At 37.4% G+C, this 14,356-nt stretch overlaps 1 protein-coding gene across 3 annotated transcripts in view; it reads left to right on the top strand.

Moving 5' to 3' along the window:
* The window catches only part of RNF13 (ring finger protein 13), a 131,791-nt gene extending 120,797 nt beyond the window's left edge, over positions 1-10,994 (top strand). For all 3 annotated transcript variants that reach the window (XM_030873249.2, XM_060298499.1, XM_030873253.2), the window contains 2 exons: positions 9,674-9,754; positions 10,028-10,994. In XM_030873249.2, coding sequence (XP_030729109.1) covers positions 9,674-9,754; positions 10,028-10,392 — 446 coding nt within the window. In that variant the 3' untranslated portion in view covers positions 10,393-10,994. The remainder of the gene's footprint in view (positions 1-9,673; positions 9,755-10,027) is intronic.
* Positions 10,995-14,356: the final 3,362 nt, after the last annotated feature.

Below are 14,356 nucleotides of genomic sequence, written 5' to 3'. Positions count from 1 at the left end.
AAGATATGGAAGTAACTTAAGTGTCCTTCAGCAGATGAATGGATAAAGAAGATGTGGTGTATGTATACAATGGAATATTACTGAGCCATGAAAAAACAATGAACTATTGCCATTTGCAGCAACATGGATGGACCTAGAGAATATCATACTAAGTGAAGTAAGGCAGAGAAAGACAAATATCATATGATATCACTTATATGTGGAATCTAAAAAATAATACAAATGAATCTATATACAAAACAGAGTCACAGACATAAAAAGCATACTTCTGGTTACCAAAGGGAGAGGAGGGAGGGAATTAGGAGTATGGGATTATCGGATACAAACTACTGTACATAAAATAGATAAGCAACAAGGATTTACTGTATAACATAGGGAACTATATTCAGTATGAGAAAAATGAAAAAATGCCATTTATCACAATGATAAAGTTCTCTCTTATTTTTTTAAAGGTGAATTTTTAACATTTTGTTTATTTTTTTTGGCTGTGTTGGGTCTTTGTTGCTGCGTGCAGGCTTTCTCTAGTTGTGGCGAGTGGGGGCTACTCTTCTTTGCGGTGCACGGACTTCTCATTGCCATGGCTTCTCTTGTTGCAGAGCATGGGCTCTAGGTGCACGGGCTTCAGTAGTTGTGGCATGCGGGCTTCCATAGTTGTGGCACACGGGCTCAGTAGTTGTGGCTCATGGGCTCTAGAGCTCAGGCTCAGTAGTTGTGGTGCACGGGCTTAGTTGTTCCACAGCATGTGGGATCTTACTGGACCAGGGATCGAACCTGTGTCCCCTGCATTGGCAGGTGGATTCTTTTTTTTTTTTTTTTTTTTTTTGCGGTACACAGGCCTCTCACTGTTGTGGCCTCTTCCGTTGCGGAGCACAGGCTCCGGACGCGCAGGCTCAGCGGCCATGGCTCACGGGCCCAACCGCTCTGCAGCATGTGGGATCTTCCCAGACCAGGGCATGAACCTGTGTCCCCTGCATTGGCAGGCAGACTCTCAACCACTGCGCCACCAGGGAAGCCCTAAAGTTCTCTTTTATCTAGATGAATTTTTTTGGTATGCCTCGTTGTTCTGGCACCATTTTTAAAAAGATTATCCTTTCTTTCTTGCTCTGTTGTCAAAGAGCAGTGGACTATATTTATGTGGCTCTATTTCTGGGCTTTTTATTCTGCCCCATTTATCTGTATGTTTTTCACCAGTTCCATATTGTGACTGTGGTAGCCTTATAGTTAAGTATTCAAGTGAGGAAGGTTAGGGTCTACTCAGGAACTCCCCCGGTGTCTGCATGTAAGACTGCAGCCTCTCTGGAGCTGTAGTAAATTGTGATACTGGAGCTTCTATCTAGTGTGTGTCTGTGGTACTGCAGACCCTAGTGCATAGTTTATCATCTTTGTTCTCAGAGACCCCCAGTCTGGCACCCCATTCTTGTCAGTACTTGGATACATCAAGATAGAAACTGCTCCCTTGGGCAGCCCTTCTAAAATTCTGACATTAGGCATACATTCTATACCTTTCCCTTACCAGGTAGAACACAGGAGTTGGGGGTTACCTCCCAGGGGAGAGAAGTTCTGGTGTAAGAGAGTGGACAGTGTAATGAATTTTCTTAGCGGGCTTTGATGTTGTTGGCTTCACCCTTGCCTTTGTTGCAGGAACCTTTTAACTGTTTTCTGGATTTCTCGGAGAGGCATTTGGTCTGTTTGTTAATGTTAAGTCTCCACGGTGGCAGGCAGACCCAGGGCAGGCTTCCTGTTCTGCCATCTTGCTGACATCACTCCTCTCCTTCACTTTTGAAGGATAATTTTGCAGGGTACAGGATTCTAGGTTGGTGGGGGGGGTTTTCCCCTCAATACATTAAATATTTTACTTCACTCTCTTCTTGCTTGTCTGGTTTCTGAGGAGAGTCAGGTGTAATTCTTATCTTTGTTCCTGTAAAGGTAAGGTGTTTTTTTCCCTCTGGCTTCTTTCAAGATAATTTTTTTTTAATCTTTGATCTTCTACAGTTTAAATATGATATGCTTAGGTTTCATATTTTTTGACATTTCCCTGCTCGGTGCTCTCTCATCTTCCTGGATTTGTGGGTTTTTGTCCTACATTAACGGGGAAGTTCTCAGTCATTTCTTCAAATACTGCTTCTGTCCCCTCTCTCTTTCTTCTCCTTCTGGTATTCCCATTACACACATGCTACACCTTTCTTTTTTAGCTGTTCTGCAGTTCTTGGGTATATTGGGTTTTGTTTTGTTCCACTCTTTTGCTTTTCAGTTTTGGAGGTTTCTATTGACATATCTTCAAGCTCAGCGATTCTTTACTCACCTGTGTCCAGTCTACTAATGCGCCCATCAAAGGCATGTTTCGTTTCTGTTTATGTTTTTGATCTGTAGCATTTCTTTTTAATTCTTTCATAGATTTTCCATCTCTCTGTTTACTTTACCTCGATCTGTTCTTGCATATTGTCTGCTTTATTCATTCGAGTCCTGATCGTATTAATCAGAGTTGTTTTGAATTTATGATCTGATAATCCTGACCTCCCTGCCGAATCTGAGGTTGGTTCTGATGCTTGCTCTTTCTCTTTAAACTGTGTTTTTTGCCTTTTAGTATCCCTTGTAATTTTTTGTTGGAAAAGTGGGACATGATATTCTGAGTGAAAGGAATTCCATTAAGTAGGCCATTGGTGGTGTGGTGGTGAGATGTGGGGGACAGGAAGCATTCTATAATCCTGTGAGTAGGTCTCAATCTTTTTGTGAGCCTGTCGGCTTTGGGCTGTGAACTTCACAAGTGCCTTTCGGTTTTTTCCCAGCCTTTAGTGTGACCTGATGGCTGGAGAAGTTGGAGTTGGGTTTTTCCCTTCCTCCATGTTGGTTAGACTCTGATAAAAACCCTAATAGGTTGTGATAGTTTATCCTTGAGGGCAGGCTTACTAAGAACAGAATGCCCTGGCATAGTTTAAAGTGGCTGCTTTTCTCCTCCCCTTCCAGAAGCCCAAGGGGATTTTTCTCCACCATTCACTGTGAGAACCTGGTAGAGCACCACAAGATAAAACTCACAAAAAATGTTCAGGCTCCGCTGGAGTTTTAAACTCTCAGACTTGTACACACTGAGCCTCTAGCAGTTCATCAATTACAGTTCAGTTTTTCCTACCCTGGTACTGGTTCCTGTGAAGTTTCTGCTCAGGGGTTTCTGCTCTGATAAGTTGTGATTCTCTGTATCTACCTGTCTGCATCTCCAGTGTAGGGGGCAGTAGTTTGCCCTGTGAGTTCATTTCTCTGATGGATCTAAGAAGAATTATTGATGTTTCAGTTTGCTCAGTTTTTTACTTGTTATGGCAGAATCATGACTTCTGCTTCTCACGTGCGAGACCAGAAAACTTCCCCTAGAGTTTTAAACTCTCAAACTCATCTACACTGAGCCTCCAGCAATTTATCAGTTACAGTTTACGATTTTCTACCTGGTGCTGTTTTCCAGTCTTTTGCTCCTGGGCTTCTGCTCTAGTAGGGTGTGATTCTCTATATCTGCTAATCTGTCTGTCCAATTCGGGAGGAGGCAGTTTTCTCTGTGACCTTAGTCCTTCAATAGATCTAAAAAGAGCTGTTGATTTTCAGGGTTTTTTTTAGCGTTTTCCTTATTGTGAGCTTTTTCCGAGATCCTTAGGTGCCACACCAGAAACTGGAAGTCTCCCCTTTGCCCTTCTAGTTCTACTACTACTTCTGCTTCATACCACCTTGGTTGTAGGTGTGTTTCTAGATCATTTATTTACCTAGGAGTGAAACAGCTGAGTCATAGAGTATGTATATCATCAAATTTACTGCATAGTGCCAAGTTAATCTCCAAAGTGTTTATACCAATTTGCCATCCTACAAGAGGTAAATGAGAATTCCTGTTACTTTACACATTTCCAGGTCAGTCCAGTATTCTTAGAAATGTTTAGGCCTGATGAGATCTACCGGTCTTTCATGAGGCCTTCATTTAGTTTAGTGCCAACAAAATTATTTGTTAATATTATTTTTGATATATAAAGCTGCTTTTAAGAAATACTTTTAAGTATTAAAGTATTAATACTTTTAAGTATTTTAAGAAATACTGCCCTTAAGTAACTTATACCTTAACTTGTATGGTAAATTCCAGATTTAAATATCTATTCATGCATTCAGTAAATATGTACTGGGCACTTGCTGTGCTCTGGACACACTGTTCTACCTAAACATTGGGGATGCAGTAGTGAGCATAAGTCAAAAAGGAACTGTCATTCCAAGTTTTAACAAAAGATCTCACACTGGTTTCTTTAACTATTGAATTAATAGTTTAGAAAACATTTTGACTTAATGCATCTTTTTGTGAATTCCTAATACATAAATGAGTTGGGTCTCACATTTTTAAATTATTTGTTATTAGTCTACATCTTGAAGATATTTTTCTTTGCATAGGTTGTATTATTTTTTAACTTTTAAGAAACATTCATACCTAGCATGGCACTTACTTAGTAGGAATTCAGATATTTGCTACTTGCTCCAAATTATAATTAAGTCACAAACCATTTAAATTCAGTTATCCTAGTCCTAAAAATATTAAACTTTTCCAGCAGCTGGTAGAGTTCCAAACCTTTGCTAATATGCCCTCTTTTGTATCCACTGACAGTAGTTTTCAATTTGCACAAAAGACTTGACAGTGTAGAACTTTGTTCTCAGCATACCTATGATCATTTCATTGTAAGGCAAATTATGAGAAATTTAGAAACAATCACTGGATGAATTTTTTAGAAGTGGCAGACTAAACACATTTTGATCGTTGTTATTGTCTGTGAAAAAGTCCAACTATTTTGTCATAATTATGAAAAGGATAAAATCAAATGGTTTCCACATGAACATAGCATTGGAGACCATTTAAATTTTTTTTAAAAGTTAATCCTTTGCCAAAAGCCTTAACCTTGAATTTTTTTTCTTAGTCCAGATGCTTGGCACTACACAGTTTGAAAGTATGAAAAGCCTGTCAAGTTCATCACTGTCAAAGGATAATGATAGTGTTGAACACTGATGTTCTCTATGCCTTTCAAGTGTAAAGACTGAAATAATCCAGTTTATCCAAAAGAAATCCCACCCACTTTTTCTTACTTGTGGGAAGTTATCTCACCAAGAACTCTCAATCCAGGCTGCAACATACGATTGTACAGGTCGTACATTGCACAACTCTGGGAGGTTTTCATTCATTCTTCGTTATCAGAGATTTTTATATTTGTGATAACAATTATTTGAGGGGCAAAGAGCAATAAAGTACCTTGAGGAAGTGTTGCTTTTTTCCTGATTTGCTTCAGGGTGTCATTGAGCCAGTAGAATTTTTGGTGTGAACATAGAATGATTGATGTAGTGCTGTAGCCATCTTAACAATCTGCTACGCAATCACCCAAATCCCAAATGCAGACACATTTACAGGACAAATGATCCATTTCTTTAACAAATAAGGTGTACAAAGAGGGCAGGGCAGTTTTAGATTAAAAGAGACTTACAAGTCATCAGCCAGATGCAATGTTTGGACCCTGTTTGGATCCTAGTTTGAATAAACTATCTGCAAAAGGACAGTTTTAAGACAACTGAGGACATTTGAATATGCCTTGGGTATTGGATGATATTAAGAAATTACTGTTCATTTTGTTAGGTGTGTAATAGTATTGTGATTACAAATTCTAAAAATCCTTATCTTTTAGACATATATACTAAAGTATGTGTTGGTAACATGATATGTCTCAGAATTTGCTTTAAATGTTGATACTTCAGGGAAACAAGCAGAGGAAGTTATCAGATCTAACAAAAATAGTAGAATATTGAAAACTGTTGAAACTCAGTGATGGTACATGAGGTGGTATAATGGTATATATCATTATACTTTTGTGTATGTTTGAAACTTTTCTAATTTAAAAAAAGTAAAAGAAAGAAAGAAACTACCTTCTCTCACTGGATCTTACGTCCAAAGGGAAATCGAGTAGAAGTCAGTGAGGAATGTTAATTATTTTACCTCTTCTCCCGGTAGAAATCATTCCATTTTAGGAATTATAGACAGCTCTAAAACTCCACTAGAATCACAAGTCATTTCCTTTCCTATAGCTGGTTCCTAGGCTTCCTTCTACCCCAGGTAAACTTTAGCAATTCGTATCAAAGCTATACTAGTTGGAGGGGTGGGTTTATGTAAGTGACGTAAGTAGTTCTTATGAACCCCACAGCAGTGAGGAAGTTAACTTTTAGAGGATCAGCAAAATGATACAGTGGAAAGAATACAGGATATGGAACCAAAAGACTTGGTTCTATTAGTGATTAAATGTGTGACTTGAGCACTTAACCTACCTCTCTGATAATACCTGCTGAAAGTACCTCACTAAGATATGAGAAGAAAGTAATGCAAAATCATGTCTTTTCAAATACAAATTACTATGGACCCAAACTAAGCAAGTGTAGTCGCATGCTAGCCATAAAATCTATGCAATTTCACCGGCCAGCTTAGATGTTCAGGATGCCTTAACTTCTGAAGAAAAAGAAATCTGAAGTTGTTATATAAGTGTCTCCTTTGTGTCCTACTGGATTATTTCTTACAGTTACTCTGAATTATACTTTTTCTAACTGTAAAATTATATTTTTTAATACTCTGTGTTATGGGAAATGTTTTCACATTAATTCACTGAATTAAGCTTTACATCAATTTGTATACACGATTACTAGATTATTTCAAAGTAGCTTATTTTTTTAATTGAGGTATATTTGATTTACAATATTATATAATTTTCAGGTGTACAGTACAGTGACTCACACTTTTTAAAGGTTATACTCGATTTGTTACTATAAAATATTGGCTGTATTCCCTGTGCTGTACAATATATCCTTGTAGCTTATTTATTTTATACCTAGTAGTGTGTACCTCTTAATCCTCTACCCCTATCTTCCCCTCTCTCCTTCCCTCTCCCCACTGGTAACCACTGGTTTGTTCTCTATATCCAGGAGTCTCTTTCCTTTTTTGTTATATTTAATTTTTTAGATTCTACATATAAGTGGTATCACACAGTGTTTGCCTTTCTCTTAGTTCACTAAGTATAATATCCTCCAAGTCCATCCATGTTGTTGCAAATGGCAAAATTTCATTCTTTATGACTGAGTAGTATTCCATTGTATATATGTACTGCGTCTTCTTAATCCATTCATCTCTTGATGAAGTTAGGTTGCTTCCATATCCTGGCTATTGTAAATAATGCTGCTGTGAACATCGGGGTGCATATATCTTTTTGAGTTAATGTTTTTGTTTTCTTTGGATATATACCCAGGACTGGAACTGCTAGATCATTTGGTAGTTCTATTTTTAGTTTTTTGAGAAACCTCCGTACTGTTTTTCACAGTGACATTCCCACCAACAGTGTAGGAGGGTTTTTTTCTCCACATCTTTGCCAACATTTGTTATTTGTGTTCTTTTTGATGATGGCCATTCTGACAGGTGTGAAGTGATAGCTAACTGTGGTTTTCATTTGCATTTCTCTGATGATTAGCGATGGTGAACATCTTTTCATGTGCCTGTTGGTCATCTGTATGTCTTCTTTGGAAAAATGTCTATTCAGGTCTTCTGCCCATTTTTTAAAATCGTGTTGTTTTTTTGATGCTGAGTTATATGAGTTGTTTATATATTTTGGATATCAACCCCTTATCACTCATAACACTTGCCCGTATTTTCTCCCATTCAGTAGTTGTCTTTTCGTTTTGTTCATTTTTGAAGTCTAGTTCCTTTTTTAAGTCATCTTTGGAAATAGTGATTTCTCTTTCTATACCTATTTTTATGTGCAATTTTTTGTCATAACATGGCTAAATGCAGGTGCACACCTGACTTTCATATTAGTTTGTTCAAGACTGAAAGAAAGCCAGTGTGGCTGAAGCACGAGTGAAGGGGGGGGTAAGAGTTGTGTGCGATGAGATGGGTGATCTGTATATCAGATCATATTCAGCTATATGAAGGCCGCGACAAGGAGCTCAGATTTTATTCTAAGTGAGATGGGGGACCATTTAAGTAGGACTGATGTGATGTGATTGAAGTTTTAAAAATATCACCCTGGCTGCTATGGAGAAAAACCATATGGGGCAGGAATAGAAGGGTAGGAACAGAGGAGGCTCTTAACAGTAATCCAGGCTACTGGACCAGCATAATTGAGGAAACAAGAGAAAAGGGGACAGATTGAGGATGTTTTACAGATAAAAGTTTACAGGACTTGGTGATGCTGAATGTAAGCTCTAAGGGAAAGAAGCATCAAGGACATGCCCAGGCCTGATAGTCAGTTCATCCTACTGCAGTGGCTGCCTTAAGTCTTGAGTGCTTCCTATTCTGATGGGTTGGTGCCTTTGCTGTATCTGACGACCCAAGGTTTTGGGGAAAAACGAGGGAGGAGCAGGTTTACAGCGGAATATCAAAGTTCTGTCCACTTACATATTATAACATTCCTAGATTGATGAGACTTAAGTGTCTTGATGAAAATTTTCTGAAACAGTATTCAAATAACAATAATATGAATAACGTTCCAGATAGAAGCATTTCCATATTGTTGCACCTAACAGACATGAATCTCACCCTTCCTGCAGCTTCTGAACATCTGTCCACTAGTGAATTAGCTAAGTCTTTGTCTGGCAGGCACATTTTCTTTACCACTGCACCACCAGGGAATGCGTTATGTTCATCCAGCCTGTGTATCCAGACAGTGCTTTATTTCTGACAAGCCTCCAATGTGGTTGCCCTGAGTGTGGGATAGGCAATGACTTTAACTGTCTTTTGTTTATAAAGGTGATCAGCTCAACAATAAGGAATTAAAAAGGCAGTGATATTAATAACAAACACCAGGGCTTCCCTGGTGGTGCAGTGGTTGAGAGTCCACCTGCCAATGCAGGGGACACGGGTTCGTGCCCCGGTCAGGGAAGATCCCACATGCTGCAGAGCGGCTGGGCCCGTGAGCCATGGCCGCTGAGCCTGCGCGTCCGGAGCCTGTGCTCCGCAACGGGAGAGGCCACAACAGTGAGAGGTCCGCGTACCGAAAAACAAAACAAAACAAAACAACACCATTTAGTGAATACCTCTGTGCTTGGCCCTTTATCTCATTTTATCCTCACAATTCTGCAAGGTAGATGGAATCTTTCTACCGATAAAACAACTGTATGTTAGAGGCTAAGTAACTTGCCAAGCACCACAAAACTCATAAATGTTGGAAGAGATTTGAAACTCAGTATATCTCATTCTAAACGTTTTTATTCACTAATATGTATTTTTTGAGTATGTTCTAATATGCTTCCATTTTTACTTAAACGACTCAGAGACCTTAAGATACCTAAATAGTGAAATTTTGTCATCTTTGGCATAAAATATTTCCACACTAGCATCTGAATAGTTATGTAAAACTAATGAATTATTAAAATCTTTTGCAGAGGTAATCAAGGTAAACAAATTTGACATCCATTTTTAATTAATTTCTTATTGTAGGTAAAAGGTTAATTATTTAATTTAAAACTTCAGGTTCCTGAACTTGAACTTGAAGCAGCTCCCTGACCTGAGAGAAAACAAAGAGGTATCATTTAAAAGATAAATCAGAAGGCATTTAAAATAAGTGACTGAGGAAGAACTTGAAAAGTTAAGAATACTCCTCTACATGTTTTAAATTAGTTTTACTATTTTCTGTCATAGGAGATGAGTATGATGTATGTGCCATTTGTTTGGATGAATATGAAGATGGAGACAAGCTCAGAATCCTTCCGTGTTCCCATGGTATGAATAATTACATACTGCTTTGAATTTCTGTATAGAGTAATTTATACTTAGGTTCAGTATTAGAGAGACAGGAGATAGTTATTAGCACACCATAAGCCAGGCCCTGTACTAATCAGTGATCTCATTAAGGGATGGAGCAGTTTATAAAAATTTACAAGCTTTTCTTCTCTTGTTCCTATGATACATATAGATCAGAACATGAATAAACATTAAAAATAATGTTCTCAACTACAGTATACTACCTAAAAGATGTATATTTTGCTTCAACAGCTTATCATTGCAAGTGTGTAGATCCTTGGCTAACTAAAACCAAAAAAACCTGTCCAGTCTGCAAGCAAAAAGTTGTTCCTTCTCAAGGCGATTCAGACTCTGACACAGATAGTAGTCAAGAAGAAAATGAAGTGTCAGAACATACCCCTTTACTCAGACCTTTGGCTTCTGTCAGCACCCAGTCATTTGGGGCTTTGTCGGAATCCCGCTCACATCAGAACATGACAGAATCTTCAGACTATGAGGAAGAGGACAATGAAGATACCGACAGTAGTGATGCAGAAAATGAAATCAATGAACAGAGTGTTGTGGTCCAACTGCAGCCTGATGGTGAACAGGATTACAACATGGCAAACACTGTTTGACCTTCAGAGGGTATTGGGTTATTTCCCTTTAAAATGTTTATTTAGGCATATAGTGTTTTTGCTCCCTTTAGAGATTTCTGTAGAAATAACTTATTTTTTAGTATTCTACAGGTTAATCAAATTACTGAAACAGGTTTTTTTGATCTGGTATTTATCTGCAGGAGTGTACTTCGTTTCACTAATAACTAATATAGACTGGTGCTGTAACTCAAGCATCAAATCAACTCTTTTGGAATGAAATATAGCCAAAACATTAAAAAAAAAATTCCTCACTATAGCTTACAATTAAAACCTAGATCACAGTATGCAACTGTTTCATGTTTTTACACACAAGGTCAGTGCTGTGGCCACCTAGCATGAGCTAAGCCAACCCCCATCTCCATAGAGTTACCTAAAGCTGTTGAGCTGGAATATGCTTGTTCTGGCGTTTCTGCCGTCATTGAGTGAGAGGCGACAAGGTAAGTTAGCATTTTTCTTCCTATCAATCAGCACCACGGAGACGCAAAGCTGTCTTTTTCCTTTCTATTGCCAAGTAGTCTTATCCTGATAGGAACAGTCTGTACTAGGGCAGATTGCAAAAGGTTTTTTTTTTTTTAAGGTTTTTAATACTATAGTGTTATGTATGAACTTGACTTATTGGCTAATGCCTCTGGACTTTACTTACTGAATTTCAGTATCCTTAGAGATTTTGTGTTGTTGTGATCAAAGGAAAAAGAAAATGCTGTATAAAAATACCAGACTTCAGTAACTGTTAATACTCAGATCATATACCTCTTAATAAAGAGCATCTTATGCTAATTAGCCCTGCTAAACTATGTACAGAGGAAATTGTTCAAGTATTGGATTTGCAAATATTGCTTAATTTTAACAGAACTAATGATGTATTTAAACAATGTATTATGAAAAGCTAAATTATACATTATTGTAACTATGTAGAAAATATAGACTTATGTATAATCAAAATGTTAAGAATTTTTATATGGCCTTGTATGAAGGGAGTTTGAATGTTAATAAACACGTTTTCCACTTTAAGAACTGGCAAATATTTGTTCTGCTATAGTATTACCAAAATTAACCATATTTATATGCACAGCACTTTTGAACGGTATAATGATTAAGGTAATTTAGGTTAGATAAATGCACATCACCTTAGAATTTTCTACAAAGGAACTGCTCACAAGCAATTAGGTAATCCCCCCAAAAGTTAAAACTGCAGCCAAAATCATTCCAACAATAGTGTGTATTACGGTACCTTCTTGCAATGATACATCCCTTACAGTAAAAGGTAAACATCTAGATGTATTTCTATTGACATGGGAAACTGACTGATTGATAGTGAACAAGAGCATATTCGAGAATAGTTAAGTATACTAGTTATATTAGCCTTTTGTTGTAAAAAGAAAAATTTTAATAAATTTTTAAAAAGTGTAACACTATTTGGGGCAATTTCACTTTTTGAACTTTTTTTAAAAAATTCTTATAAGCAACAACAAAAAATGAGTTATTTCCACTTAGGAAAATCAAAAGTTGAATTCTTCATCATACTCCCACGCCCACCCTGCTCCACAGAAATAAAAACACGCCTGAGAAACAGAGTTTTAGTTTACTATGGTAGTTAAGCCAAAGCTATGGAATTTGACACAATTGTATGATCCTAACTTTTCTAAACCTGTTTGGTCATTTGTGTTAATTTCATTTATCCTAAAGTAGGGTGTCAGGACAAAACACTGAGCTCAGTGCCTGGCACATAAATATAAGCAATAGCTTTTATAATTATTAAATAATAAAAACATCATACTATTTTTTTTTAAGAGGGAAAAAGTTAAAAGTCAGTGTAACGTGTATCAGAGGTTCTGTTCCCTCACTCTTTAATCCACAGTTCAAATCAAGGACTTGGTTCCTTCAAATTTAAGTTACGAGTTTTTCTGAGGCAAAAATAATTTTTTTTTTTGAAACTCCAAACTCTTAGTTGTTAAAAATATATATACTTAACAGCACTGTTTAGGACTGTTACTAGTTCTCTTAATAGTCATTGAAATCTCTTATAATTTCTCTGGTATAACTATACAGCTTTTTAAATAAGATGTTGAATAAAATTAAAATCCCACTTCTATTAAAAAATATATTCCTGGGCTTCCCTGGTGGCGCAGTGGTTGAGAGTCTGCCTGCTGATGCAGGGGACACGGGTTCGTGCCCCGGTCTGGGAAGATCCCACATGCCGCGGAGTGGCTGGGCCCGTGAGCCATGGCCGCAGACCCTGTGCTTCCGGAGCCTGTGCTCTGCAACGGGAGAGGCCACAACAATGAGAAGCCCATATACCGCAAAAAAAAAAAAAAAAAAAAAAAAAAAAAATTCCTAATTTAAAAATTTTCCGATTTTAGAAGTATAGTCACCTGGAAACTTACCTGAGAGAAAAGTTTATATTTTGCCTTCAGAAATGCATATGTAAAATACATTATATACTGCATACATTTATCCTATTATATAAAATTCATTGGTGAGCATTTTCTTATGTAATTCTTTAATGACTATTTTATCTTTTGGACATACAGTCATTTATTCGACCCATAACCCTGCAAGTTAAATCTTGTAGTTTTCCAAGTTTAGTTATTCTAAGTAATGCTGTGGTAGCAACATTCTGCTATACGAATTTATATAGCTCCACTTCCTTAGGTTAAATTCCTAGAACTAAATACACAAAGCAAAGACACATGTATATATTTTCATAAGTGTCCTTCAAGTGAAATTGTGGGAAGGGGGCCAATGACTAGTTTCATTCATTATTTTAATGATACAGTTGCCCTCTACCATCTTCTACTCCCCTACCCACACCTCCAGCATCATACACAGTCCCCTCACCTACTTACTACAGGTTCGTTCAGTAAGGGTTTCACAAGTGTGGTCACTGCTTTCTAATTAGTTACCCTAACAGTTCTTTACAACTAAAGTATAAATGTATATATTACCATAAAATCATAAATCATCACAACCCAACCACCAGATTTTCATTTGACCCACCTCCTGTTCCTAACAAGGATCTTGTAACAGGTCAAGAAGTTTTATTGTTGTTTTACAATTCTAAGGTATGCCCAGCTGTCAAAGTAGCCCCAAATCCATATCTTCCATATCTTTACATCCCTGTATGGACAATCAAGTTCAGAATTGACAACACTGTCAAAGAAAAAAAATTTAATTATGCACAGTATATTTTAAGTAAGGCAAAGAGATTAACTCCCATTCCCTAACCCACCCTTTCCCAAAGGGGTAGCATACAGTTCACTTAAAATGGATCAAGGCCGACCTACTGTTTCTAAAGGGACTTCTGGAATCTTCATCTCCAGGGTAGAAATCCAGAGCCCAGAATCTGCATTATACCCAGCTCCCCCAGTTGTGCTTAGACCCACCAGCTTTTGAACTTGGAGCTTCTGCTTGAGAGTGTGTGATAATCTTTTATCTGAATAGTATTAAACATATTTACTAAATTTCAGTACATCTCAGGGACCTTACAACATCTGGGATTAAACTATTACCTAGTCATAGTTAACATGTCACTCCACAGACAGAAATGGCAAGACATCCCAATTATCTTTTATGCTTTTTAAGGAATGTCTTCCCTTATGTGAGAGTCCCAGCTGGCTGACTTCGGCCTGCCAACATAGCCTCCAAATTGAAAGAAGTCATGTGACAGTTCAACACAGAAGAATCCACAATGCAGAAACCCTTCTTGGTATTGGGCCCCTTACTGCTCCATTAGATTTCACATCAAGAGGCCAGCAACAAGACAAAAATATTTAATTTCTAGTGGTTAAGTCAATTTTTGCCTCATAAGCCTGAAAATGAGCCTGAAATAACTACAAGCCATTTTTAATAAAGCAAAGCCTACTGAAAATAAATTCCCAGGCATTCATTTTATGATAAATACTAAAGGAAATGGAGTAGGCCATTAGCTGAATTTTTTTTAAAA

This window comes from Globicephala melas, chromosome 4 (assembly GCF_963455315.2).
Source record: "Globicephala melas chromosome 4, mGloMel1.2, whole genome shotgun sequence".
NCBI classification, from domain to species: domain Eukaryota; kingdom Metazoa; phylum Chordata; class Mammalia; order Artiodactyla; family Delphinidae; genus Globicephala; species Globicephala melas.
Note: the sequence above shows the minus strand (reverse complement) of the source record. Positions and strands in the feature narration are given on the sequence as shown.